We start from the raw sequence: 24,673 nt of genomic DNA on the forward strand, positions 1-24,673 counted from the left end.
GCGGGGCGGCCCCGGCCCCGGCCCCGGCCCCGGCGGCCCAGGAAGCGCTGCCGGCTGCCGGCCGGAGCCCTCTAGCGGCCGCGCCGCCTCCCGGCCCCCCCGCGCCGATGCCGCGGCTGCGGGACCGAGCGGGGACACGCACCGCCCCCCCCCCCCCGCACCCGCCTGCATGTGCACGTGGCTGCACGCACACGCCCGCACCTGCACACGCACGGGCCTCGCGCCGGAAAGCCTGCACGCGTGCGCGCCCGCAGGTGCACGCACCTCCCCGTGCAAACGCAGCGGCCTTCCCGCCCGTGCACCTGCACGCGTGCGCACCCTCCTGCCCCGCGCCTCAGCACCCAAACACGCGGGCCTTCAGCTCGCGCGCCTGCGGTCCCACATGCCTGCCCACGCACATGTCTGCGTGCCCACATGCCTGCACATGGGAATGCACATGCCTGCACATGCACACGCCTGCACACGCAGACACACGGGCCTTCACACACGTGTGCACACGCCTGCATGCCCAGGTGTGTGTGCAGCGTGTGTGCGTGCACACATAGGCACACACATGCATGCTCACGCACATAGATGCATACACATGCACACACAGACATGCACACACGTGTGCACACCTGCACACATATGTGCACGTACACATATGTGCACACATGCACAGAAATACATATGTGCACACGCACACGCACACAGGCGCGGGGCGGCCACGTGCGCCGCGGGCGGGGGAGGCGGGGGGCGGAGCGGCGCGGGCGGGCGGGGGCGGAGCCCGGCGCGGGGCGGGGCCTGGCCGGGTGGGCGGGGCCCGGCGGCGCCGCGCGGTGACTCCGGGCCCTGGGCGCCGCCGCCGCCGCCGCCGCCGCTTCCGAGTAAACAGCGCGGGCGGGGGGCCGCGAGGCGCCCGCCATGGCCGGCCGCGGCGCCTTCCCGCTCAGCCCGCTGCCCCCCGCCGCCGCCCCGCCGCCCCCGGGGCCCGCGCCCGGCATCCTGCGCGGGCCCACCCCGGCCCCGGCCGGCGCCGCCGCCGCCCCGGGCTACCGCCCCATGGGGCCGGCCGCCGCGCAGTACCAGGTGAGGGAGGCCCGGGCCGCTCGCGGCGAGGCGAGGCGCGGGGGCGGCGGGCGGGCGGCGGGCTGCTGGCGCGGCGGGGCCCCGGCGGGAGCGCGGCGGGGGCGGCCGCTCGGGGCGCGATGCCGAGGGGCTCGCGGGCGCGGGGGGGGGGTGGTGCTGGTCCCCGCTCGGGACGGGGCCCGCTGCTGGACACGAGTGGGTGCTGGCGGGGCCCCACTCGGGACAGAGCCCAGCTCCAGGCGTGAGGGGCTGCTGGCTCACCCCTGCCGGGGGCGGGATGGGGCCGGGCTCCCTGGGCGGGTGCTGGCCAGGCCCCACTGGGGACAGGATGCGGCAGGGCTCCCTGGGCACCAGTGGGTGCCGGCCAGGCCCCACTCAGGATGGGGTCCCAGGCACCCACGGGTGCTAGCCCAGCCCCGCTCAGGACAGGGTGCCGTGGGGCTCCCAGCACCGGTGCACTGTACCCGCCCCGTTCCTCGTGGCGTCTCCGTTTTGGCTCCTGGGCGCGGGCCCCGGCGAGGCCAGGTCCGGGTTCCGCTTCCGTGGGCTCCAGCGGTGCCGAGGTCCCGCTCGTCAGTGGGTGCGTCTGGGGCACCCTTTCCCTCCCCACAGCCGGTCCTTTCCCTCCCCACGGCCGGGACCGGCTCGCAGGAAGCCTGGTCCTGCCTGAAGCTGGGAAAAGATGGATATCCCTGCCCGGGACATACCTAGCTGCTGTTTACCATCCATCCCGCTCCTCTCGTGGGATCCAGGATCTGCACTCAAATTCTGTCTTGAATGTAGCTGAAGCCCCTTTCTAATAACCCCAGAGTGTTTGGTGCCTCCTGGAAAGGAGGTGGGAAGAGGCCGGCGGGAGAACTTTTACTGGAAAGCATGGTCCGAACCGTGCTCGTTGGAATTCAATGGCTTTGTTTGGTGTTGGTGTCCGGAGAAGTCCGGTGGGCAGCTCCGAAGGTGCTGTGTTAGCAACTCGCTGCCCTTTGGTAAAGGCAGGAAGAGTTGCTTTTTTCTTTTCTTTTTTTTTGTCTTTTTTTTGTCTTTTTTTTTTTTGTCTTTTGGGGAATGTGTGTATGGGGACAAATGAAACATGCTGCAGGAATGTACTCGAATCCAACCGTGCTCTTATATGTTCCAGATCCCCTCTGCTTTCCCAGTGGAGAATCGCACAGGGATTGAATGTGTTTTTTAGCAGCTTCTCAGCTGCACCGTCCCTTGCGGGAGGCATTTTTGACCAGGGGAGAGGAGTAAGTTGGCAAAGCGGCTGCTCTGCCTACGGCCTTGGCAGTTAGGACGGAGGAAATGTGACCAGCGCGCTAGGGCAGCATTTCCTGATTTTTTGAGGCCCTTTAAATACATGTAGTTAGGAGCAAATGCCCAGTGAGAGGTCGGTGTCTTTTGCTGTTACAGATGAGGTAACCGAGGCACAATAAGACCCATGTTTTCAAATAGTAATCATTTTGGAAAGAAATGAAGGCAGCTGCTGCCAAACCTCTCTCTGTGAGTTTCCAGAAAATGCTCCGAGATTTTTATCTCCTAGCACAACTCTGTTGCTCCAAACCCCTGCTACTTAAGATGGCAGCTCTGTCAGCACAGGTGATATTACGAGTTCCCAATTAACTCCTGGATAATGTTATTTTCCTACAACCTTTCAGCAGGTAGGAGATCTCCATGCGCTCAGTAGAGTGGGCCCAGCTCCTTCGGAGTGGCTGCATGCTCCGTCTTTCCTTGTTTGTCATGGTTTCTAACCGCTTAAAAATCCCCGTAAAAGTTGCTAGCAGCTGAATGTTTGGCAGCATTGCTGTGCAAATCCCGGCTGTTGTAGCAGCACAGAGTGATAGTCCGGGTCTGCCGTAAACACCCAGCAGGAACCAATGTGCGTAACTCTGTATCTGGGCTGCGGTGAGACCCGGGGACCGCTGGCTGTTCATCTGCTGGGCTAAGAAACAACAATTTTGGAGCAGAGGAGGCACAAGTCATTCCAAGCAGAAGTCATGTGTCCAACTCCAGCTTTGCAACCGTTTCTCATTGCATAGAGCTCCCTTGAAGCATATTTATATGCACCTTTTGCAAATTTAGGGGTAACCATTTAAAGTAGCAGATGCATATTTTCAAGAGGAAGCTGAAGGGACAAGGAGGTGATGGGAGAGCGGAGCAGGTGCTTGTTAATGTTGGGGGAAAGAATGGAGACGTGCAAGTGCCTTGAAAGTGGATCTGATCAGTGAGCAGCGCTAGAGAAGCCAAAGCCAGTGAAACTGTTCTCTTTTCTGCCTGAATATGCTTTGTGAAGAGTATATTTTAACTGATGCTCAAGTTTCTGCTTCTCCCTGCATGCACAGCTTGCCTGTTAGTTGGCTCTTGTGCATGTGGTGATTATTTTGAAGAGGCTAGGCTTCTGATTTAAAGTGATTTCTTCCAGACGGTCTTTGGAAATGGAGGAGCCCAGTTGTGCCACAGATTCTCAGTCTCTACTGATCACCGCCTCCAGAGCTGCCACCTTATTTGTGTGAATTAAAACTTAAGAAAAAAAAAAAAAATCAAACCGAGGGAATTTCCAACTTGTAAACCTCATTAATACAAAATGAGGAAACAACCCGAGTAGCCTTAAAACACGGAAGAGCCCCGAAGTGAAAATTGAGACGGCATATCCAAGGCCAATCTGAGCATTAACCAACGGTTGCAATTGTAACTTGATTCAAAGGCCTCTCGGGCTGGGAGAGATCTTGCTCGTTCACCCTGACCTTCCACGCAGCAGGTTGCAAAACCCAGCCTGGGAGCTGGGTGCCTGGCTTGAGCAGTCAGGAGTTGCTCCTGTTTCGGGTAAATAGGCTAACATATGCTTTCCTTCCACCCGTGCTGGCCGTAACGCCGCGATCGAAGCAGGTGTTCGGCGTGTACGGCTGGCATAGGGTGAGACACTGAGCATATGTCGCTGAACTGCAGTATTTAGTAAACTGAAGTCGCAGGAAGGCAGGACACAAGCTAGGTCTATGGGGTTGTTTGAGCTCCGCGATGGCAGCGAGTGTTGGGAACGATATCTGGCCGGGAATTGCATCTGGCTGGCAATCTGCTCACGGAGCTGCCTTGGAGTGGGAGGAGTGAGCGGGTTTAATCAATACGATCTGTTCTTTGTTTTGCAATTTTCAGGCTGGGAAGAGCAGCCCCTCCTCTCCACGAGTGGTCACCCCAGCCGTACCCGCAGAACTTCTCTAGGGGGTAGCGATTCAGGCCCCGTTTGCTCTGTTATGCCCTGCTTTAATAAAGAGCTTAATTCGTTATTTGGACACTGGAGGACACAACAGCCCTCAGTGACTCTCATCTATGTCAGTGAGTGCTTAGGGGCTTTTTAATCGGTGGATTATTAAACATACGTTAATCCTTTGACATCCTTGTGTCTGCTGGTTATTCGCTAGCAGCTCAAGCAGGGAATTCAAGGAGGCAACTCCCTTTGGCACCGCGGCTGAGTCCCGGTTGTCTGTCACGTGGTGGTAGCAGATCACCGGGGCCTGGTGGTAGCTGATACTGCCAGAGCAGCCAGACACTGCTCCTGCGCCTGCAGCAGAAAGGAGAGTTTTTTTTCGGTAGGATGATCAGGAAACGGATGATCAGCTGAGCTTTGGCAGTGCGTCCGTGTGCAGAGCCCTGGCCTCTGTCCTCACGCAGCCTTGCCAGCTCGCCTGTTCACGTGGGCGCCTGGAGGACCTGCACAGAGGTCACTGTTGAAGGGTTTGGCAGGAATGTGGTTCGGGGGAACGGCTGCCTGGAGACTGGGGAGCATGCGGCTTCCACATGACGCAGATTTCTGCACCAACTTGAAGAAAAGACGCATTGGAAACCAAATCCAGTTCACTCCCCTGGCAGGGAGTGATGAGTGCCGGGGAGCCAAAAGGAGAGTGGGGATAGGTGTCCAGGGAGGTTTCAGAAGGAGCTGAAGCCCAAACGTGGTGCAGAGAGTGAAGATAACATCCTGAAGGGATGTTAGCAAGGGAGTAGCTATGGTCCAAGTAGCTCATGAGCAGGGGAAACTTGCCTCCAGCCTTTCTTGCTTGCCAGGTGGATGTGTGGCTGCAGAGGCTGAGTCCTGGGATGGAGCCCTGCCCTCAGCATCCCGCAACACAGGCAGTTTGTGCTGGCCAGGGTAAAATGAGTGAGAAGAGGAGTTTCTTCTGTTTATTAGGTTGCTAGTTGAGGGATTAGGAGACTTTTCCTGAGTTAACGCATGGATACTGTGGTAGGGAACGAGCTTGATTCTGTGGCACGGCAGCTGTCGGTTCTTCTTTAACGCAAGGCCTGCAGTGGAGTATGGACTCTGTACAAAATGGTGCTCTGGCCTTGAAGTTACCCTGTGCTGATGCTTTGCTGGCACAGCTAGGTGGCAAAAAGCAGTGTTAGTTAGCGCTCTATTAGAAAGGATTTCATTGACACTTGCTGACAAGAAAGAATCTTATTTCCGTGGCACTGAAGGGCTGTTGCAGTCCAAACAGCTGCTAACTAAATAATTTCCGAGGAACCGGGAGGTTGCAGTTGCTTTGATTCCTTCTGTACGAAGCTCTGGATGTGTACCAGCAAGGCAGATCCTATCTTGGGGCTTGCGGTCTGCACAACCCTTCCAACTCGGAGCGGATGTGACCATGGCATGTATACGTATCTGCTAGCTATGTAAGAAGTCCACTTGGAGAAGGGATTGCCTGTGGAATATCGCTGTGGTTTGGTAGGGGCATTAGGAAAGAAACAGGTCCCTCTAAGCAGGATGCAGTCGTGGCTCCGACTTAGTCGCTGAGAAAAAGGCGGTGTGAAAGAAAGTGGAGTAATGCTTCTTTGAGAAATCAGTGCAGGCAGTCTGGACGTGAGGAGTGGGCAGAGGGGAACGTGCTCATTACTGATACAGAGCCACGTTGTGAGTGCTGAAAAATGGGGTGGCCTGCAAGCATTGAAGTGTGTGCAGTACAGCTCAGGAGAGGAGGAGGAGAAAGCAGTGTTTCTGCTCTTTGAGTAATTCTGAGAAAGGTCTGGGGTGGCTCAACATGGGCTCGGGGAGAAGGGCCCGGGCTGGAGCTGTAACAAAAAGCAGGAATCTGCCTCTTGCCCGGCTGCGTGGGTGTGATGCTGCTTGGGCTGTGAAACCCCACCCTTCCCAGGAGAGATGGTTTCCAAGGCAAGTTTCATCAGAGAGACTCAACATTGGAGACAAATTAAGTGATGATACAAAGCAGATAAATACTATCCTCTTGGGGCAGGAGAGAGGAAGGCAAAAGCAGAACCCAGGGCACCCTTTGTTTCTGCTGAGGCAAAGTGACGGTGAAGTTCTGCTAAGTAGAAAACATCTCCAGAACTTGCTGTTGAAGACCTCCACTCCACGGGATCTTCTCAGGAGCTCTCTCCTGGTTTTCTTTCCTTACTGGGGGTCAAACAAGGCTGTTCCCTTGACAGCTCAGCACTGCCACAGTGCCAAACACAGTGTCCTGTGCCAGGGACATGGTTCTGATCTTCCCATGTGTTCCTAGTCATACCTCCACACTGTGTTACTGAGGCTACCAGAGCTTCTCTCTCAAGTGGGAACCCAACACCCTTGTTCCTTGTTCCTGCTTGCTGTAACACCCATGCTAGGCTTTGAATTCCAGTGACCTTTCCTTTCTCCTGCCGGCTGCATTCTTCTCTCCTCAGACTTGCTCATTTGTTTTTTGGCTCCTGCTCCCTGTCTTGCCTACTGCCAGCAGGACGTCCCAAAAGGTTGTCCCTGTCTTTCCCTGTGATGTTTTTCAGGGAGAGCAGTTTGTCATGGTACAGCAGCGTGTCAGTGCTAGGTGGAAGTCTCAGACTTTAACTAGAGCATCAGTTTTGTAAGCTTGCCAAGCCCTCGTGGTGTGGAAGCTGCTGAGAAAACCTGACTAGAAATGGCCTTTCCTCTGTTGACCCCGAGCGTTGCGGTGCATAAACCCAGTGTGCTTGTACTGCGTCCCCTGTTCTCTCTGTGGGGCCTCTCTGTAGCAGAGGGCAGCAAAACTGCTGCTTAGATCCTGGCACAAGCATCGCTGCGTTGCTTCTTCAGCTTGAGTTGAGGCAGCCAGAACCTCTGACCTGTAACATCTGCGGCTTCAGATGTGAAGCCACAGATGGGCAGGTTTGTCTAGACCTAAATATCAGCTGGTGCTTGATATGCTGCCAGCACGTGTCTTAAATCTGCTCAGTTTCTTTGGCTGTTCCTTTGCCCTTCTCCTTTTAATTTACTACTTCCTTGTGCTCAGTTTTTAGTCGAGAAGTAATCTGACTTCTGAAGCTACTTCTGTATCAAAATACTGCTGATCTTCCAAGCATAACAAGTCACGTTCCTGCAGCAGCCTGCGTGCAGCTCTGGGCCTGCTGGGAGCAAGGTGCTGTGCAAGGGCTTGTAGCACACAACAACGTCTTAATAACAATAGTACCTTCCGGCTGAAGATCGCAGTCTGCGTTGTCAGCACTAACCCAGGCACTTCTGGCATCCTCCCAAGATGGATTTGCTCGCAGATAAGAGCTAAGGCACAGAGGGGAAGCACGGTTTCAGGAGTATGCTCTGGGGGCTTGGTTTGCGCGAGCCGCGTGGAATGCTGGGGTTGAGCGGGTGGCTTCATAGAGTCAAGCTTTCCTTGAGATCAGCCTGGAGTCGAGCTAAAATCCTGTTTGAGCAGGGCCTGTGTCGTAATGGGAGGCACTGCTGTTCGGGCTTGTGGGGTTTCTGAAGGGACTTGCCGGAAGAGCCTTCACCTGGCGCCTGTCCAGGCTTCGCTTCCAAAGCCTCGGGCGAGGATGCATGTGGGCTTTCACTCCTTAAATGTTAGTATGTACAAAGTTTGATCATGCCTTTCTGGACAGAACAAAATGGGATGTGTGTCAGGAAAGCCCCGTTCAATGTTTTTTTTTTTTATGAGCCTTTCTCAAGGCTCAGTTTGGGGAGTTTGCAGAAAGCTGCCGTAACTGCAACCTCCCAAATCCAGAAATATGGGGCAGAGCAAGGGCTGCGCTCAGATCCGCGCTGCAAATGCTACGGAGCAGGATTGGAGCTCTGGGGCAGCAGCTTAGCTGCGTTTCAGCCCTCTTGCAAGCATGAGTCCTTCACACCATGACCCTTGGGGACACGCTCATGTTCCTTGTGAGGAGCTGGTGCAGAGGCACGGCAGGATGAGCTTTTGTTTCCGATACAGATGGTCCTCATGTTTGTGCTGTGTCTGGGAAGAGCCTTTCCCATCGTTGGGGAGCTGCAGGAAAAAGCTGTAGTCTTGGAACAGAGATGAAGACTGGCTCTTGAGTTGCTGTTTTTCTTCGAACTCACTCTCTAGCCAGGCTTATTGCAGCTCCATCCTTCAATTTCTTGCTCCCCTCTTTTTTTTTCTTTTTTTTTTCTTTCTTGTCCCTGTTGCTACCAGCATCTGATTTCTGGCCTGCCCTTCCTTAAGAAGGGGCCTTTGGCAAGTGTGCAGGCTTCTGTCATGCAAGCAAACGTCCATCATGAAGCTTTCCAAACTCGCATTAGATCCAATTGAGGCTGACTCTAAACAGAGCTCCCCAAATGCAAAAGGCCTGTGCGTTGACCTGGGATGAACTGCTAAACTGCAGCCAGCCCTATTCGTTCTTTCAGCTTTGGCAGGGAACAGAAACAAGCTGTTTTCTGTCCCGTTTCCAAATGGCTCTCCTCATTCTCTGCGGGGAACTCTGGATGGGATCCAGCTTGTTCCTTGGAATGGAGCTTGCGAGATTTGCCCTTTGTTCGCCCCACTGGCAGGAGCAGCACGAGGGGGTCAAGGCGGTGGGGCAGAGAGGGAGGACAAGGCAGCGTCTGGAAGGACTTGGACAGTAGCGCTGCCGGAGGAAGATGAGTGGAAGGAGTACCCTGGCCAAGTCCAAGGAGCGTTATTAGCCGGGAATAATCAGAGGAAGGTCGTCTTGGTTTGAACTGGTTTAATAAAATTTCCTGAATTTAAGCCTCTTGCATCCTGCTATTTCCAGGGCTTCTGAAGGGTGCTGGAGGCATGCTTCACCCCGCTGGGCTGTAATGCTGCTTAATGGCTTAGCCAGAGATTTAGGGCTGCGCTGTTTGAGCTCAGTGTCGGGAGCTTGCAACCTTTAGGCGGAGGGTGAGGTGGCTGGTGGTCAGTTATCAGCCCCAGACAGGGATGTGGTTGCTGATTGAACCTAGTGCAAAAGCTGCCCTGTTTTGCTGTGTGACTTCTCCATTAGCTCTTTGTAAATCTTGAGGATAAACAGAGAAAATCTACATGGAGGAGTCTGCCTTTCCTCTTTCACTCATCAAAAGGATCAAATGCCTGTCCCTGACGGGCTGTAGCTCTCCCTCCAGACAGCTTAACCATGGCTGATGATTCTCAGTCATTTGTGCAAGTTATGTTAAAACCAAGTATAAAAGATCCCTGTGCTGATATTCCTCCTACCAACAGAAGGTCTCTTTTTGGAAACAAATAACTTCTATGGCCTTCCTATGGCCGGATGGACTTGCAGAAGACTTTGAACAAGAGGTTGTCACTTGTGAGCTTTCAAAGACCTTCTGAATTGACTTCAGATGGCCTCAAAATCTCTCATTTCGGGGAGAGATCCAGAAATCTGACCAATGGAGCAGCACAGTGAGCTAGGAGGGACTCTCGGGGCCTGGTTTTTAGAGTGATGAGAGCTCTAGGGGTTGGGGGTTAGGAGCTAGTAATCGCCCCAGCAAAAGCCAAGTGCTGTGGCCAAGATGGGTGCTGACAGTGTCCCCCATCCACGCGCTCAGGCAGGGGGTTTGCAAGCAGCCTCCCTCAAGTTAGAGGTCAAGAAGGTGCATGGCCTCAGACCGGTTTCACCATGACACTGCTCTTTAGTCTCCTGCATGTGCTGGCAGTGTTTGAGAAACACCCACTGGGCAGGTGTTTCCTAGAAAGCTGTTTGTCTCCTCTGTGCTCCTGGTGGCTCTGGGGCTCCCTGGGATATAGAGCTGTAGGGCACCGCAAAGTGACCGAGTGCAGCCGTGGCCTTATGTAGCTTTTTCTTGGGCTTTCCATATTTCCCAGGGTCTGGCTTTGCTAATTAAAAGTTTCACAGCCTCTTCTCAGAGCTTATCTGCTCTCCAAAAGCCCTCGCAGGCCGAGTCCGTTAACGTGGCTGCTGGAGCGCAGTCCTTCAGCAGCTGTGCTGCGCTGGCTCAACACAGCATTTAACTCGCTGGTGCTTTGTTTTTTATGTCGTGAGGGTGCAGCTCTCGGGGCTGCCTCTCCTCACAGCTCTGCCTTTGAGGATTTCTTGACAGCAGACAAACCCTGAGAAAGTGGGTTCTTGCCTTGCGATTTTGGCAAAAGAGGTGATACTGGCCATGGTTAGCCCTTGGCAATGCTTGTGCAGTCCTGCTTGTCAGGAGGCTTTGCACAAATGTGGCTGATCAAAAAGAGAGAAACATCTGGGGGCCGTTAGGGAAAAAATAAGCTCTTGTCTTGGAGCTCTCTGCTTTTCTGCCCTTGGCAGGCAGTGGGAGGGGATGATGCTAAAGCCTTGCACATGTGCTGGATGGGGAAACAGCTCTGCCAGGTGAGATGTTTTGTTGACACCGGGGACGTGTGCAGCAGAAGCAGATGGCCGCCTCCAGCTTCCTTCACCCTCGCTTCTGCGTCGCGAGGGGTGATCGCAGCGCCGGTGCTCACCCCGTCCCGAGGCAGATTAGCGAGCCGAGGATCTGAAGGTGCTGCTTCAAAGCAACACCGAGCAAAGGTGAAAACAACATACGGTTGTGTAATCGGCCCCGTCCGCCTGCCCTGTGTGCGTGTGCTTGAACTTCCCCATGCAGCGCTAATTCCAGCACTTCTTGGCCTGTTGGTGCTCGACTTTCCAGCTGTAATCTGCTTTCAGATGGAGAGGTTGGTACGTTTGCAGGCTCTCCTGTTGAAGTTGGCATTTTCTGAGATGCCCGGGGCACCGGACTTTGTTGGCTGGCAAGAGAACCTTTCCCTTGTTGCCCAGCAACCTGTACACAGTCCACCCCACTGGTCTGTTTGCCTTTACTGGTTCTTCTGCTCTACCGGAGAGGAGGTGAGTGGGTTTTAGCTCTGGCTGCCATCCAATAAGCCCGTCCTTGGCTGCCAGCACCTGGAAAAGCTGCGGAGACTGGTCTGACGGAGGCGATTTCGCATCCCCAGCCCTCCCGAGACCTGCCGCTAGGGCGGTGCGGCGGGGAGGTTGCCCTGCTGCTGGCCTGGAGAAGGCAGCTTTCAGGGCAGCTGCCAGCCGGATGTGTTTGCCAGCTCCCACCCATCACGAGCAGGATTTGCGCTGGGATTAATGCTCGTATGCAAATAAACTTAACGGCCCGCAGCCAAGCTCTCCTTGCTGGGTTCCCCGCTCCTTTGGGAGAGTGAGGCAGCTTCGTTCGATCTTCTCCGCAGAGCGACCATGCCCCAGCTTCTCCGCAGGGAGCGAAGGCGGGAGGGGAGCAGCGAGGGTTGTCTTGGCATGTTGAGGAGCCTGTGGCAGCGGAGAAATGTTGTTCTGCTGGCTCGGTGGCTTTCCCAGCCTCACCAGCTCCTTGGCAGTGGGGAGCACGCGGATCAAAGGATCCCAGAAGGCAGTCGGCTTAAACCGCTGTTGAAGTGTGCTGGAGCACGTAGGGGTGGGTGGTCGTTTACGGGGTGCTTTGACGGTTTGTTAAGCGCCCGAGGGCCGTGCATAATGTAGACCTGATAGCACCAGCAGTGTAGGCTTGCAGGTGCCAGCTTGCAAAAGCACCCTGCTCCAGGGGTTGTGGAAGGACTCTGAATGCTTCCCTGGCTCGGGTCTCTTTGCAGAAGGTGTTAGGTTTCGGGTTGTGGCCTTGTGACTGCCTTTCTGGGCCCCTGGATGGAGAAGGACTGCTGGAGAGTTGGGGTGAGCTCTTGCCTCCATCAGGCCTCATCTGACCCTGTTCCCTGTGCCTGAGGAGAGCTGCGTCCTGCTCAGCTTCCTTCCTGCATGCCGGCCTCGTGCACAGTGCTTTTAGGAAGTGGGCTTATCCCAATCCCTTCCCATGTGTCACATTTACCAAAAGTGGCGCTTTCCGGAGAGGAACCCACTGCACAACCTGCGCTGGTGCTGGCACCCCATGCCAGCAGCGCTTACCCCCGGCAGCCCTCGGCCTCCCCAGGGTGGAGGCTTTGCAGACATTGGCCCTGGTGATGGGCCCCTCTGGGTCTGGCGTCTCTTACCGTGTGGGGAGGAGCACGACGATGGTGTGGGGCCTGTGCACGGACCTTGTCCCACTCCTGGGGAAGCAAGCCAGCAGCCTCCGTCCGCGTCCGTTAGCGGGGTGGGGTAGAGGCCCCTGTGGTCGATGCTTCTGCTCTTCTCAGTTCTGCTTTCCTGTCGCCCTTTCTAGAGTACTGAAGGCCACAGCTCACCAAGCAACGGCTTCTGATGTCCTTTCCTCCTCCCTCTCACTGAGTCATCCCTTCCCCTGTCCTTTACCCGCACCTCAGGGAGCAGGGATATCGCAGTAATGCTAGGGATGGGATCCTTGGAAATCTCTCTTGGAGGAAGAAAGGTGCCAGCAGGGCTCGGCAAGGTCTTGGGAGCTCCATTTCTTCCATGTGACACCTGCTCCGTGCTGATCTAGGGACTGCTAATGTGATCCCTTGCAAAGGGACGAGCCCCGTGGCAGGGCAGTGTTTAACGTGCACGTGTTTTCTCTCTCCCCGCTGCTAGCGCCCTGGGATGCCACCGGGAAGCCGGATGTCCATGGCAGGACTGCAGGTGGGACCCCCGGGGGCTCCCCCCTACGGAGCAGCCTCTCCGATGAGACCTGGCCTGCCGCAGTCCATGATGGATCCCTTCAGGAAACGCCTGCTTGCTCCCCAGTCGCAGCCGCCGCTGGCCAGCCAGAGGAGAGGGTAAGGAGTGGGTGCCCTCCTGCGCTGGGGGCAGATAGGAGAGCACCACAGCAGGGTGGCAGGGGGTTAATGTGCTGGGTCAGGCCACTGCCTCCTGGTCGCACTTCTGCTGCAGAAACCCTCAGCTTCCTCTGCCTCCCTGCCCGTCTGCGGAGGGGCGAGCTGCCTGCAAGAGGGGTGGCAGTGAGCACTGCTTGCCTGCAAACTCCCCCAGTTGGCGCTGCTGGCGGGTAGGAAGCCTGCCAAAGCTTGGCACTGGGATGTGATAGCAGTGGGTGGAGATGGGGACAGAGATCACTTGGCCAGCTGCTTCCCTGCTCTCTGATCTCCATGCCAGTAACTGAAAAGCCTCGCCACGGGTGTTTGCAGTTGCCAGAGGCTGCAGCATGGGCTCTTTGGGGTCTTTCCCTTTCTCACAAGGGGTTGTGCTGCATCTTGGCTCTGGCAAGCAGAGACGTAGTTGGCAGGTTTCCCTCCCCTTGCAGGAGGCAACTGGAGGTGCAGAGAGCGTCAACGGGCCACAGTGGGGCACGAGGGTGGCAGGTTGCAGAGACACTCCCTGAAGCTGTGGTCTCGGTACGACTGTTCATTTGAGACAGTCATCGTGAGCTGTGGGGCTCTGCCAGCAACTCCTCAGTTGTTTACAGTTCTGCTAAGCCCTTTGGTCCGTTCCTGTTTTCAAGAGGGCTTCTTGATCACTTGAGGCTGTTTCTCAGGACAGGATCTCGTGGTCTTAATGGATATTCAGGTCCGGTTCCCTGCCCTGGCTGTGCGGTGGGGCTGGCTGCTGATGGGACTGTTGACTTTGCTAAACTGAGCAACAAAATGGCTTCGTGATCCCTTTGCAGAGCTCTGTGCTTGGAGAGTTACTGTCTGTCTGTGCTGCTGGTGGGAAAGCAGTGGCTGCACATCCATTTGGTGCTCCAGAGCAAATTGGGGATTAAGGAAAAGGGGCAGTTCACCAAACAAGGATGTAAGCAGCCAGATAAGGCTGCAGATCTATTCCTGTGAGCAGGCAACAGGTCTGTGTGGGATCAAGCGTGCCTCAAGTGTGGAGCTGTACGGCTGGGTGCAGGGCTTGTGCTGGCTGTGCTGCCTCGTTCCTGTTGAGGAGACCAGGACCTGCCAGCTGTTAATGGGGTGGCCAAATCACACAGGACAGAAACATTCAATGGGGCGCCCAGCTTACGTGGTGGAAGAGCTCAAAGAGGCACAGAGACCCCACGCCTAGCTAGGACTGGCCTCGCAATGTGTGTTCCTGCTTGAGTAGCTATGGGAGTCAGGGAATCTACAGTGCACAGGAAGGGAGGAGAGCCCAGGGTGTTGGGACCAGGTGCTGTGGTCAGACAGGGTACTACAAGCTTGGAAGAAGCTAAAATGGCTCTGAGCAAGGCTGCAGCTACGTAGTGGCTCTGGAAACCCCCTCCATTACCTCTAGCCTGTGATGGTTTTAGCCCCATTATGGCAAGGATGGTCTGTGTTTCAGCTATTTGGTTTCTTAGTGAGCTCCTGGAACTGGAGGTGTGTTTTGAGCTTTAGTTTGTAGCTTTGGGAGAATGTGATGGCCAATTCCAGAATGGGAACGAGAGTATTGTACTACAAACAGATTGGAGCTGGAGCATGCTTAAAGTTGCAGCTTTGTCTTGTACCCTCTTCTGCTTGCTTCTGTCCTGCAGCACTTTCAGCAAGTGGCAGCCATGCAGCGAACTGGGCCTGGGGACTGGATTTCCTTCCCTGGTGGTATACTCTAGAGGTGCAAGATTCGTCTTGGCTTGCCCACGGGGCTATAATCCTTTCTTTATTTGCTTTCCAGCACTGACCCAAGGACTTGTGCTCTAGATGCTTTTACAGCCTTTCTTTGTTTCCCTTCTGCAACTCCAGAGCGCCTGTCACGTGGGGCAGCTCTGAAAGGGGACTTGTTCCCTCAAATCACTCTGCGCCCTGCAGCAGGAGCCTTAGCACCTGGCTCAGATTGAGACATCTGCGTGGCACACAGCTGGTACTGCCAATGTGACTCCCTTCCCTGGAGCCCGCCACCATTCGTGGCGTGGATGGAGCCAGAGGTGCCGCCGGGCTCCTGGCATATGAGCAGGGTTCCGTGGTGCCCCCCAAGACCCACTGCTGCCCAAACCTGGGCCATGCGGCAGCTTCCCTCTTGGCAGACAGCAAGGCCCACAGTGTCCCATGTGCAGAGGGCTTCAGTGTCTTGTTTTGTTTTTTCCACTGTCTCCATGCTTCTTGCAGGGTGAAAAGGAGGAAGATGGCTGACAAAGTCCTACCGCAGAGGGTGAGTGTTGCTTTGGCGCTGACGGGCTAGGTAGCAGCGTGAGGAAGGAACTGAGCTGCTGGAAGGAGGTGATGCATCTGTGTTGCCTTCCCAGGGCAGTAGGGAGACAAGATCCCTGTTTGAGCAGAGTCTCCCTGGGTTTCGTCCTGCCTGCCAGGCTTTTCTGCTCGGTCCCAAACTGACCTGGAAGTCAGCCCTCTGCTGGGGGATCTGGGGTGGCAGGAGAGGTTTGGAGTGTGCACAGATTGGACAACCAGGACTTTGGGTAAACAAGGATCAGCAGTGCCTTGGAGTGGAGGCCCCAGGTAGCTTCTGAACCTCTCTCCTGGGGCCTTTTGGTCCCTGTTGACAACCTAGGGTTACGTTCATCTGTCTGTGACACTGGGCAGACTACTGGACACAATGACGGGCTCCGAACTGTGCTCCACAGTGCATCTCCCTCGTTTGGGAAAAGCTTTGCAGAGCTTTAGTCTTTGTTTGAAAGGAGAAATTGTGCTGTCGTGACAGGCTGGTCTCTTGGTTACTCCTTGGGCTGTCGGCCTGCCTGGGACTTTGCCTGGGGGTGAGGCAGGCAGTGATCTCAGCACGTGAGAGACTGACCATCTTCATTTGACAGATCCGGGAGCTGGTTCCAGAATCCCAGGCTTACATGGACCTCCTCGCCTTTGAGCGCAAACTGGACCAAACCATCGCTCGGAAGAGGATGGAGATTCAGGAGGCCATTAAGAAACCGCTGACGGTGTGTGGTAGCCCCGGCCGGTTGGGAGGGCAAGTAGCTGCGGGGAGGGGGAAAGTGAGGGACCCTGCAAGGTGGGTGCTGCTGTGAGTGCTCGCCCTCTCACTCCAAGCATTCCCCTTTTTGTTTTTCTGTTCCACAGCAAAAGCGGAAGCTGAGGATTTACATCTCTAATACCTTCACCCCGGCCAAAGAAGAAGGGGAGGGTGGTGAGCGTGTGGCCTCCTGGGAGCTACGTGTGGAGGGCAAATTGCTGGAGGACGTAAGGATGCGGTCAGGGATCGGGGCTCGAGTCTGCTGGCTGGTTGTGGGAGGGAGGCTCTGCCGGTTTTGTGAGAACCTGTCCAGGCTTAATGTGGCCCCTTGATCTCCCCAGGTGCTGGAGGCAGCACTCTGGGCTGGGGTCCTCCGTGGCTGCCAGTGTTAGGCCAAGCCTCTCGCGCTCTGTTTTGCAGCCAAGCAAGCAGAAGAGGAAGTTCTCTTCCTTTTTCAAGAGCCTCGTCATCGAGCTGGACAAGGAGCTGTATGGGCCAGACAACCATCTGGTGGAGGTAAGATGCACCCAGTGGGGCTGCAGGAGGTTTCCAGCTGTGCTGCGAGACTGGCTGTGCACACAGGGCAGGATGAGGAGAGCCTTCAGTCCCAGCAGGCAAAGGGAGATAGATGGGGGCTGCTGCTCGCCCTTTGGGCGCTTGGCTCCCGCGCTTGCTGTCGCAGTGCGAGAGGGGATCAAGCAAGGCTTGCATGGTGCTGTGGGTGGAGAGAGGCAGGGATGTGGTGCTGATGCAGGGGACGTGGTGCTGTGTGTGTGCAGAGGAGCGGTGCTGGGTCTTCCCCAGGGACCAGGCTGCTGCATTTTCCAGGCTCAGGTTTATGGCTGTGTTTTCCTCCGTGGCGCTGGCCAGCGGCCCAGTGTGGCCAGCCCTCCCCCTTACCTGGATGGCTCCCAGCAGCAACGGCAGCAAGCTCGCCCGTCTGCCCCCCCCCCCCCGGCTGCTCGGCTCTTAACTCCATCCTGCCTGGGGCTGCAGCTGCGCAGGGATGCTTGGGGGATGGCCTGCAAGGGGACAAGTCAGACTGCAGGACGTGGCCCTGAGGGACAGCCTGGGGGTTCACGAATCTGAGTCCTGACAAAGGTGATGGTGCCCCAGAGTGTCTCACCTGCACTTTCCCGGCACCAAGGTGGGAGAAGGATCTGCCCTGTCATCTCCCAACCTGCTGCATGGCTGGAAGGTCCCTGGGGAGGAGGTGAAACGCTGCAAGGCAGCGCTGCCTGCAAGTGGGAGCAGGCCTTTTCTGGGTGCTCCTGCCTAACGCACACCTTCCTTGCGCTCGGCTCCCACTGTCCTCTGAGAAACACTTGTTTCTATGGTGGTACCTGCTCTGGTGGGGGGTGAACCTCCTTCACGCACAGAGGGTTCTTTGTGAGAGCAGCTCTGACGTTCCTGCCCCTGCGGTGGTTGAAGCAGGAGCAATCCTGCCCTGGGAGGCTGCTGCAGTCCCAGCTGTGACTCTCGGAGCAGTTTGAGCCATTGACATCTAGAGCTCACCAAGAGGGGTCTGTTGGACCGTGGCCACATGGGCTCCCTGGGTGGGCTCGTGGCCAAAGCCTGGGTTGGACTCCCAGGGAATGCCTGCATGAGCAAGGGATGGGATCCGGGCTGTCTGCACCTGGTAGACCCCTGCACAGAGCCTGAACACCAGCTTTTTTGGCTCCTAACTGCAGACTCCAGAGCCTGTTAGCGGGTGTCTCAGGTCTTCTGTGGTCCCAGAGCTAAGCACTGTCCCCCTGGTCTCTTGTAGTGGCACCGGCTGCCCACAACGCAGGAGACTGATGGCTTCCAAGTGAAGCGTCCTGGCGATGTCAATGTGAAATGCACCCTGCTGCTCATGCTGGATCACCAGGTAGGGGCCCCAGGGCCGCGTAGGTGCTGGTTGTGTCCTGCTGTCCTTCCTCCAGCCCAGCTCATCTGTACGGGGTGGACAGGAGGGCACAAACCCAGGCCTGGGCTGGGACAGAGCCTTGTCTGCAGCTGTCAGGGTGCTGTGGGGTTGTGTGCTGTGGTGCAGAGATGCAGAGTGGGGTGGGAAAGGAGCACAGAGGGGCTCCAGGCATGGATCTCTCAGCCTGCAGGCAAAAGGAACCCTCCTGCATGGAGCAAGGGCTGTGTGAGGCACCGTGCCTGCAGGAGGGGTCCTTCCAGGTCCCAGACTCCCTTGATCCTAATGGGCCCATGTGTCCCTGCAGCCACCACAGTACAAACTGGACCCTCGCCTGGCTCGCCTGCTTGGGGTGCACACCCAGACCCGCGCCAGCATCATGCAAGCGCTCTGGCTCTACATCAAGCACAACAAGCTGCAGGACAGTCACGAGAAGGAGTACATCAACTGCAACCGCTACTTCCGCCAGGTCAGCCCATGTCAGTCCTCCGTGCGCGCTCCTGGCCACGTGCCTGTGGCAGGGCTCTGCAGCCTCAGCACAGCCCTCGCCCTGCTGCAACAGCACGGTTTGCCTAAGTTGCTGCTGGGAGGAGAGCACCCTTCCCGCTCCTAGCAAGGCCAGCAGCAAAAGCATCTTTCCTGGCTTGAAATGGGCATCCCAGACCACCCAGTCTCTGTCCCTGATTTATGCCCCCCTCCCTGGGCTCTGGTTTGCATCTGTGAGCTTGCCATGCATAAACCAGGATTGGGAGAGTTCTCCCTCTCCTGCCTCGCTCTTTCCCCAGCGGGTTGAAGGAGCCCCTGGCATGGGCAGCTAACGCTCTGCTGTGCTCCCTCCAGATCTTTAACTGTGTCCGCATGCGCTTCTCTGAGATCCCCATGAAGCTGGCAGGGCTCCTGCAGCACCCAGATCCCATCATCATCAACCACACCATCAGGTAGGGGCAGCAGGCTGTGCTGGGCAGTGTTCCTGGGGGTTGGTGGGCCCTGTTACTGCAGGGTGGGCTGCCCCATGCAGTGGCATTGGGACAAGATAGTCCCCCTGTGAGGTGGAGGGCAGTACCCACAGGTTGTATGAGGCCTCAAGCCCAAAGCATCATCGAGTGCAAGTCATTTGGGAGAGGAAGAATTGGTCAGACAAGTTGAGAGGCTTCTTGGGGCAATCAGGTGGGGCTGGGGTGATAGTAGGGTACTTGTATTGCTGTTGGGGGAGGGGGGTGTTATATTCACTTCTATGGAAGGGTGAAGGCTGGGGAAGTCCACCCGCTAATGCCCTGTCTCCTCCCAGCGTGGACCCCAATGACCAGAAGAAGACGGCCTGCTATGACATTGATGTGGAGGTGGACGATCCCCTGAAAGCTCAGATGAGCAACTTCCTAGCTTCCACCACCAACCAGCAGGAGATTGCCTCCCTGGATGCCAAGGTGCAGGGACACCCATGAGTGCCAGCCCTGCCTGGGAGCCGGGCGTAGTCAGGGCAGGCAGCAGGGCTGGGACTGCTGGGGTTAGACTGGGCTCAGTGCTGTGGAGAGCTTGGGAGGAGCTCGGTGCCAGCTCTACCCTCCTGTTTTGGGGGACTTTGCATAACTCTAGTTACTGCTCAGCCACCCCCCAGCCTCCTCTCACCTCCTGTCACATTTCCCTAGATCCATGAGACCATCGAATCCATCAACCAGCTGAAGACACAGCGTGATTTCATGCTGAGCTTCAGCAACAACCCCCAGGACTTCATCCAGGAATGGATCAAATCCCAGAGGCGGGACCTTAAGGTAAAACCCTGGGGCTGGGCAGGAGAGGAGCAGGGCACACGAGGAGAGCTGCCTGACCCCGACTGCAGGGGCAGCGCTAGGCTCCAGCAGTGCCTGGGAGATGCAGCTGGCCTGACCCTGTGGCAGGGCAAGGGGCTGGGGAGGGAGCCAGGCCCTGGTGCTCACCACATCGCACCCCATGCTTTGCTCAGATCATAACGGATGTCATCGGGAATCCTGAGGAGGAGAGACGAGCCGAGTTCTACCAGCAGCCCTGGGCGCAAGAGGCTGTGGGGAGACACATCTTCGCCAAGGTGGGCTCCTTGCTGCGTGGTAGGATGTGGGCTCTTGCCTGCCTTGCCCTGTTGTCCTCCGCACACCAGTCCTGGCCTCCTCCCCTCTGCCCCCAAAGCTCCTCCAAGGGGGAACTTGGAGCTTCCTGCTGTCTCCATGCATATGAGATGGAAAAACTCAGCCGGAGAAAAAGAGTGGGAGTATGAAGCAAGGGGAGGTTGTGCACAAGGAGATAAAGGTGCTACGGTGTGGCCCTGAAAGGTGCTGCTGGGATAGCAGCTGGGGGCAGAAAGGGGGCCAGGTCAGTGAACAGGGGCAAGAACTGCTTGCATGGAATGGACTGATCCTTGGGGAGGGATAAGTGCAGCTGGTGGCAGGGGTCAGCCCCAAGTCCTTCTCCTTGCCTGACTGTCCCGCTCCTCTCCCCCAGGTCCAGCAGCGCCGGCAGGAACTGGAACAAGTGCTCGGGATCCGCCTCACCTAAGGGGCTGGCGGGGGCTCAGGAGCTTCCCTCTCCTCTCCCTGCTGCCTGAGCCTGACGGTACTTCTTACTGGAATCAAATACAGCACTTGCACAAAGCCTACGTGCCTGTAGGGAGTCGGAGCCACTAGCAACCCCTGGGCTCCCTTTGGCCAGGAAGCTCTAGCCAAAGGCAGAGTAGTGGAGAGTCCCCTGTCCCCGTCCCCGTCCCCCCCCCAAGGTCTGCTCCAGCCCTTCTGTTGCGTTAACGCATTCTGCTTTTGCATCATGCTGCTTGCTTCTCCCCAAGCATTGAATGCAGCCCCTCTGCAAGCGCGTTCTCCTGCTTGCTCCCCTCCTCTCCCTGCCTCTGGCCAAAGCCCTCCTGGAGTTGCTGCCCAGCAGGGAAAGCTGCCTGTGCCGGAGGGGGAAGCACTGCCTGCCCTGCCAGCCCTCCCCGGCCCAGCCTCTCCCAGCCACCGCAAGGGCAGGCCTAGCCCTGCCGCTCTTCAACCAAAGTTTGTCCATTCCAAATGCCAGCCCCTGCTGGTTCCCGATGTTTTGCACTATTTTTGTGAACAGGTTTTATAAAAAGGAAGCTTTTTGTACAGTGGGTTTGTATTTGATTAATATATTGAGTTCCTCTTACTGCACTCATTGCCTCAATCTATGCAGTGGATTCATGGTGTTCTCAAGGGCTGGCTTGGCCTGAGCTGTTCTTTTTATATGTAACCAAGTTTTTAGTGTTGAGTTTTTGACAATCAGTTGATTGCTCCACCCCCTGCTGTTTTGCATATGTAGTGACTTGTCTTGTGATTGATACGAGGTATTTGGGGCAGAGGGGTAGCTCTGCCCCCAGGAGCCTGTGGGCAAGGGGGTCAGCTTGGCCATAAGCTGAGGGTCAGAGGATGCTGGGGACTTGAGAACTGGAGATGCTGGAGTTAGGGGCTGGGGAGAGGGGGGGCAGCTGCAGTGCTGGGGTTGCGAACGGTGCCACCACCTGCCAGACCTGCTGAAGTGCCTTACCCACTCGAGCCTCTTGCTGCCCCTTGCCCGCAAACTCCTCGTGGCGGTGGCCTTGCCAGCTCCAGCGCTGCAGCTGGCGCAGTGGCTGTGTGCAGAGCAGTCCTGCCTCCTCCGCGCAGTCCCAGGCAGAAGGGGGGGGGGTGCGTTTACATATTCACAGGGTGTATGGCTCAGGGGTGCCTGCTCTGCCTCTTGTGTAACCATTTTGTCTATTTTGGGTATTTTCTAATAAAAACAGTTAGCAGCAGCTGGTTGTGTGTCTGCTCGGGGTCTCTTTGGTTGTAGCACAGGCTTCCCCTTTGCAGCTCTTAACTGCCCCCATGAGAGTCATCCCCGCTCTCCCCTTTGCCCCAAATCAGCACGCAGGCCTGGCTGCAGCAGCACTTTATTAGACAACACAAAACAAGGAGCAGCCCCAGCCTCACCGTTACTTCCACAGCTTCTTGATGGACATGTTCTTCTCACTGTCCTTCTGCATCACCTGGGCAGGGAGGAGAAGGTTGGCTCCCAGCACCCAGGCCCGATCTGTCCCTGAGCCAGCACCCACCTAGAGGGTGCTGCTAACCCCAGCAGCTGCAGTCTTATGCAGGGCCAGCGCTACAGCCACCATCTCTAGCTACCCCCATGGCTTGTGGTCACCACAGCCCAGGGGAGAGGTCTCCGCCACCTTCCCCAGCCTTTGTGAGTCTGCTTGCAGCTTAACCATATAGATAGTGGCATTCCGGTGCCCAGGACCAACCCCTTCAGACTGCTGTTGGTTCCCTAGAGGTAGCTGAAGGGCAAAGCAAGCTGAGCAGATGCTGCCACAGGACAGTTTGTGCCCCACTGACAGCTCCTTATCCCAGGAGGAAGCACCCAGCAGCTCCCCTCACTTCCCCACCAGGGCACTTACCTTGGCAACAGCCATTTCAAAATCTTCTTGTGTCACATGTACCCTCCTCTCCCTCAGTGCGTACATGCCAGCTTCTGTGCACACCCCCTGCAAGGGAACAGAGATATCGCCCTCTGCTCTCCTTCATCAGCCCCAGAGGCTGCACCCCAGCAAGGGCCAGCAGGGCCCCGACTGGCTGCCAAGCCCCCATCCAGCTGCTGCTTGTCTTGCAGTGCCTGGCTCACCTTCACCTCTGCACCCGACGCTCCTGGCATCAGCTCCGCAATCTTCCGCAAGTTGATGCCTCGTGTCAGGTTCATTTTCCGAGAATGGATCTTGAGGATGTCTAAACGGGCCTGTAAGGACAGCAGCAGTGAGGCAAGGGTTGGAACCCCTGGAATAAGCACAGAAATCGCTCACAGACAGATGAGGACCCCACTTTCCCCCCAGGGAGAGGGCCAGGATGACAGAGACATGGGACCTGCCCCAGGGCATCCCACCTACCTCCTCATTGGGAGGGGGGAACTCGATCTTCCTGTCAATGCGGCCAGGGCGCAGCAGAGCTGAGTCCAGAATGTCAATCCGGTTTGTGGCCATGATCACCTGCACCAGGAAAGCAGCAGCTGTCACCACTCTGGGCCACTCACTGCCACCATGGGACCAGCAGGACATTGTCCCTTTCCCCAGGCAGCTCAGGGCCCAACCAGGGACAACAGCCCTCATACCTTGATATTCTTGGTGGCTTCGAAGCCATCGAGCTGGTTGAGGAGCTCCAACATAGTGCGCTGCACCTCGCTGTCCCCGCCAGAGCCACCCTCCAAGCGGGAAGAGCCAATCGAGTCAATCTCATCCATGAAGATGATGGATGGGGCATGTTCCCGAGCCATCACAAAGAGCTCCCGCACCATACGGGCACCTGCAGGGAGCAGAGAGGGTTGAACCCTAGCACTGTGCAGAGTCTGGTGCACCCACGGTGTCTCTATGTGCCCAGGACACCATGCAAGAGGCATTCGGCCCCTGAGCCAGGCTGGAAGCCACACAGCACCACCGGGGCCCTCTCTGGGGCTCAGGCTGACGTTGATGCACGCAGCAGCCTCCCCTCGCTTGCTTTTACCTTCACCAATGAACTTCTGCACCAGCTCGGAGCCTGAGACACGGATGAAGGTGCAATCAGTGTGGTGGGCCACAGCCCTGGCCAGCAGAGTCTTGCCTGTACCAGGGGGTCCGTAGAGCAGCACGCCCTGCAACGGCATGTGGTCACCTCAGCACTGCTGCCAGGCAGGGCCTCCGTACCCGGACAGCAAAGCCCCCTCTCCCCTGCCCTCAAGGTAGGGCCACAGATGGGGAGAGCAAATGCCCTCACCAGGGCAGCAGCACCTACTGTCCCACATCCCTTCCTTCCTTCAGGAAGCGGGACCCAGCACCCGAGAAACTAGGAGACCCCAGAGCTACCTCTCCCTCCCGCTAGCCCAAACAACCTCCTGCAGGGAGCAGGCGATGTGCAGCAACCCTGGCCAGCGAGGGGCATCACAGTGCCACTGGGGCAGCAACCGCAGGAGCACCCCGGGGTGCTCATCTCCTTGTAGTGGCCAACAGCCCCTAATCACACCAGGCCCTTACTGACAGCACTTACCTTGGGCTGGGCAATTCCCAGGGCCTCAAAGAGCTCTGGGTGTTTGACTGGCAGCTCGATCACTTCCTTGATCTCCTTTATCTGCTTGTCCAAACCCCCAATCATCTCGTAAGTGGAATCCGGGACCTTCTCCACCATCATCAGGGATACAAGAGGGTCCACTTTGTTGGGCAGGATCTTGTGCAGCGTGTAGCTGTCGTTGCGCAGGGCCACACGGCAGTTCGGGGTCACCTACACCGAGACCAGAGGGGAGCTCAGTGCCTGGCCCGGACATGGCCCTTCTGAGCCACCCCAGGCTGAGGAATGCAGCAAGCAGCACCAGGCTGCCCCAAAGGGAGCAGTCACCTTCCCATCCCACCCATGGCCCCTAGGACATCCCCACACTCACATCATTAATGTCGATGTTCTTGTCGACATCCACCACAAACTTCCCTTCCGGGTGCACCTGGAACACAGCAGTTGCCACCATGAGTTATTTCTCTATCTGAAAAGTCGCCAGTCATGTGTCTAATATCCATACTGGTTTCTTAGAGGGGGAAGGAGCAGACAGACAGTTCAGCCACCAAGAAATGCTTCCCACCTGCTTGGGGAAGGTTTGGGCCCAGGAGAGCTGCTACAAGGCGCTCCTCTAGAGAAACAGCTCTCGCTTGATGTTTCTTCCTTGTTACATCCCTCCCAGAACTTGTGCTGTCACATCTGTCCCCCCGTCCCTCTCCTTGTGCAGGAACGAGGAAAGAGTCTG

At 56.8% G+C, this 24,673-nt stretch overlaps 2 protein-coding genes across 3 annotated transcripts in view; one reads left to right on the forward strand and one right to left on the reverse strand.

Moving 5' to 3' along the window:
* The window catches only part of PSMC5 (proteasome 26S subunit, ATPase 5), a 142,633-nt gene that overhangs the window by 116,186 nt on the left and 1,774 nt on the right, over nucleotides 1–24,673 (reverse strand). The window contains exons 5-12 of one of the 2 annotated variants that reach the window (XM_067312143.1): nucleotides 24,320–24,376; nucleotides 23,932–24,162; nucleotides 23,413–23,539; nucleotides 23,024–23,214; nucleotides 22,803–22,901; nucleotides 22,544–22,654; nucleotides 22,320–22,406; nucleotides 21,812–21,908 (exon numbers count right to left, since the gene is read on the reverse strand). In XM_067312143.1, the coding sequence (XP_067168244.1) occupies nucleotides 21,855–21,908; nucleotides 22,320–22,406; nucleotides 22,544–22,654; nucleotides 22,803–22,901; nucleotides 23,024–23,214; nucleotides 23,413–23,539; nucleotides 23,932–24,162; nucleotides 24,320–24,376 (957 nt within the window). In that variant the 3' untranslated portion in view covers nucleotides 21,812–21,854. Of the gene's footprint in view, nucleotides 1–21,796; nucleotides 21,909–22,319; nucleotides 22,407–22,543; nucleotides 22,655–22,802; nucleotides 22,902–23,023; nucleotides 23,215–23,412; nucleotides 23,540–23,931; nucleotides 24,163–24,319; nucleotides 24,377–24,673 lie in introns of those variants that run through there. The other variant, XM_067312142.1, reaches the window with a different exon arrangement.
* On the forward strand, nucleotides 904–21,674 carry SMARCD2 (SWI/SNF related, matrix associated, actin dependent regulator of chromatin, subfamily d, member 2). The gene is made up of 13 exons (XM_067312139.1): nucleotides 904–1,068; nucleotides 12,751–12,935; nucleotides 15,180–15,222; nucleotides 15,839–15,961; nucleotides 16,101–16,220; nucleotides 16,414–16,509; nucleotides 17,762–17,863; nucleotides 18,207–18,368; nucleotides 18,740–18,837; nucleotides 19,188–19,323; nucleotides 19,546–19,668; nucleotides 19,860–19,961; nucleotides 20,372–21,674. Exons 1-13 carry the CDS (start codon nucleotides 904–906, stop codon nucleotides 20,423–20,425), a joined length of 1,509 nt encoding a protein of 502 aa, XP_067168240.1. The 3' UTR covers nucleotides 20,426–21,674.

This window comes from Apteryx mantelli, chromosome 28 (genome assembly GCF_036417845.1).
Source record: "Apteryx mantelli isolate bAptMan1 chromosome 28, bAptMan1.hap1, whole genome shotgun sequence".
NCBI lineage: Eukaryota > Metazoa > Chordata > Aves > Apterygiformes > Apterygidae > Apteryx > Apteryx mantelli.

What these genes read in the sequence shown, in the direction of transcription:
- SMARCD2 (XM_067312139.1), top strand. Translation starts at nt 904, where the DNA reads ATGGCCGGCCGCGGCGCCTTCCCGCTCAGCCCGCTGCCCCCCGCCGCC. An exon ending in CAGACAACCATCTGGTGGAG is followed by an intron (nt 16,510 to 17,761) that starts GTAAGATGCACC and finishes GGTCTCTTGTAG; the next exon opens with TGGCACCGGCTGCCCACAAC. An exon ending in TGCTCATGCTGGATCACCAG is followed by an intron (nt 17,864 to 18,206) that starts GTAGGGGCCCCA and finishes GTGTCCCTGCAG; the next exon opens with CCACCACAGTACAAACTGGA.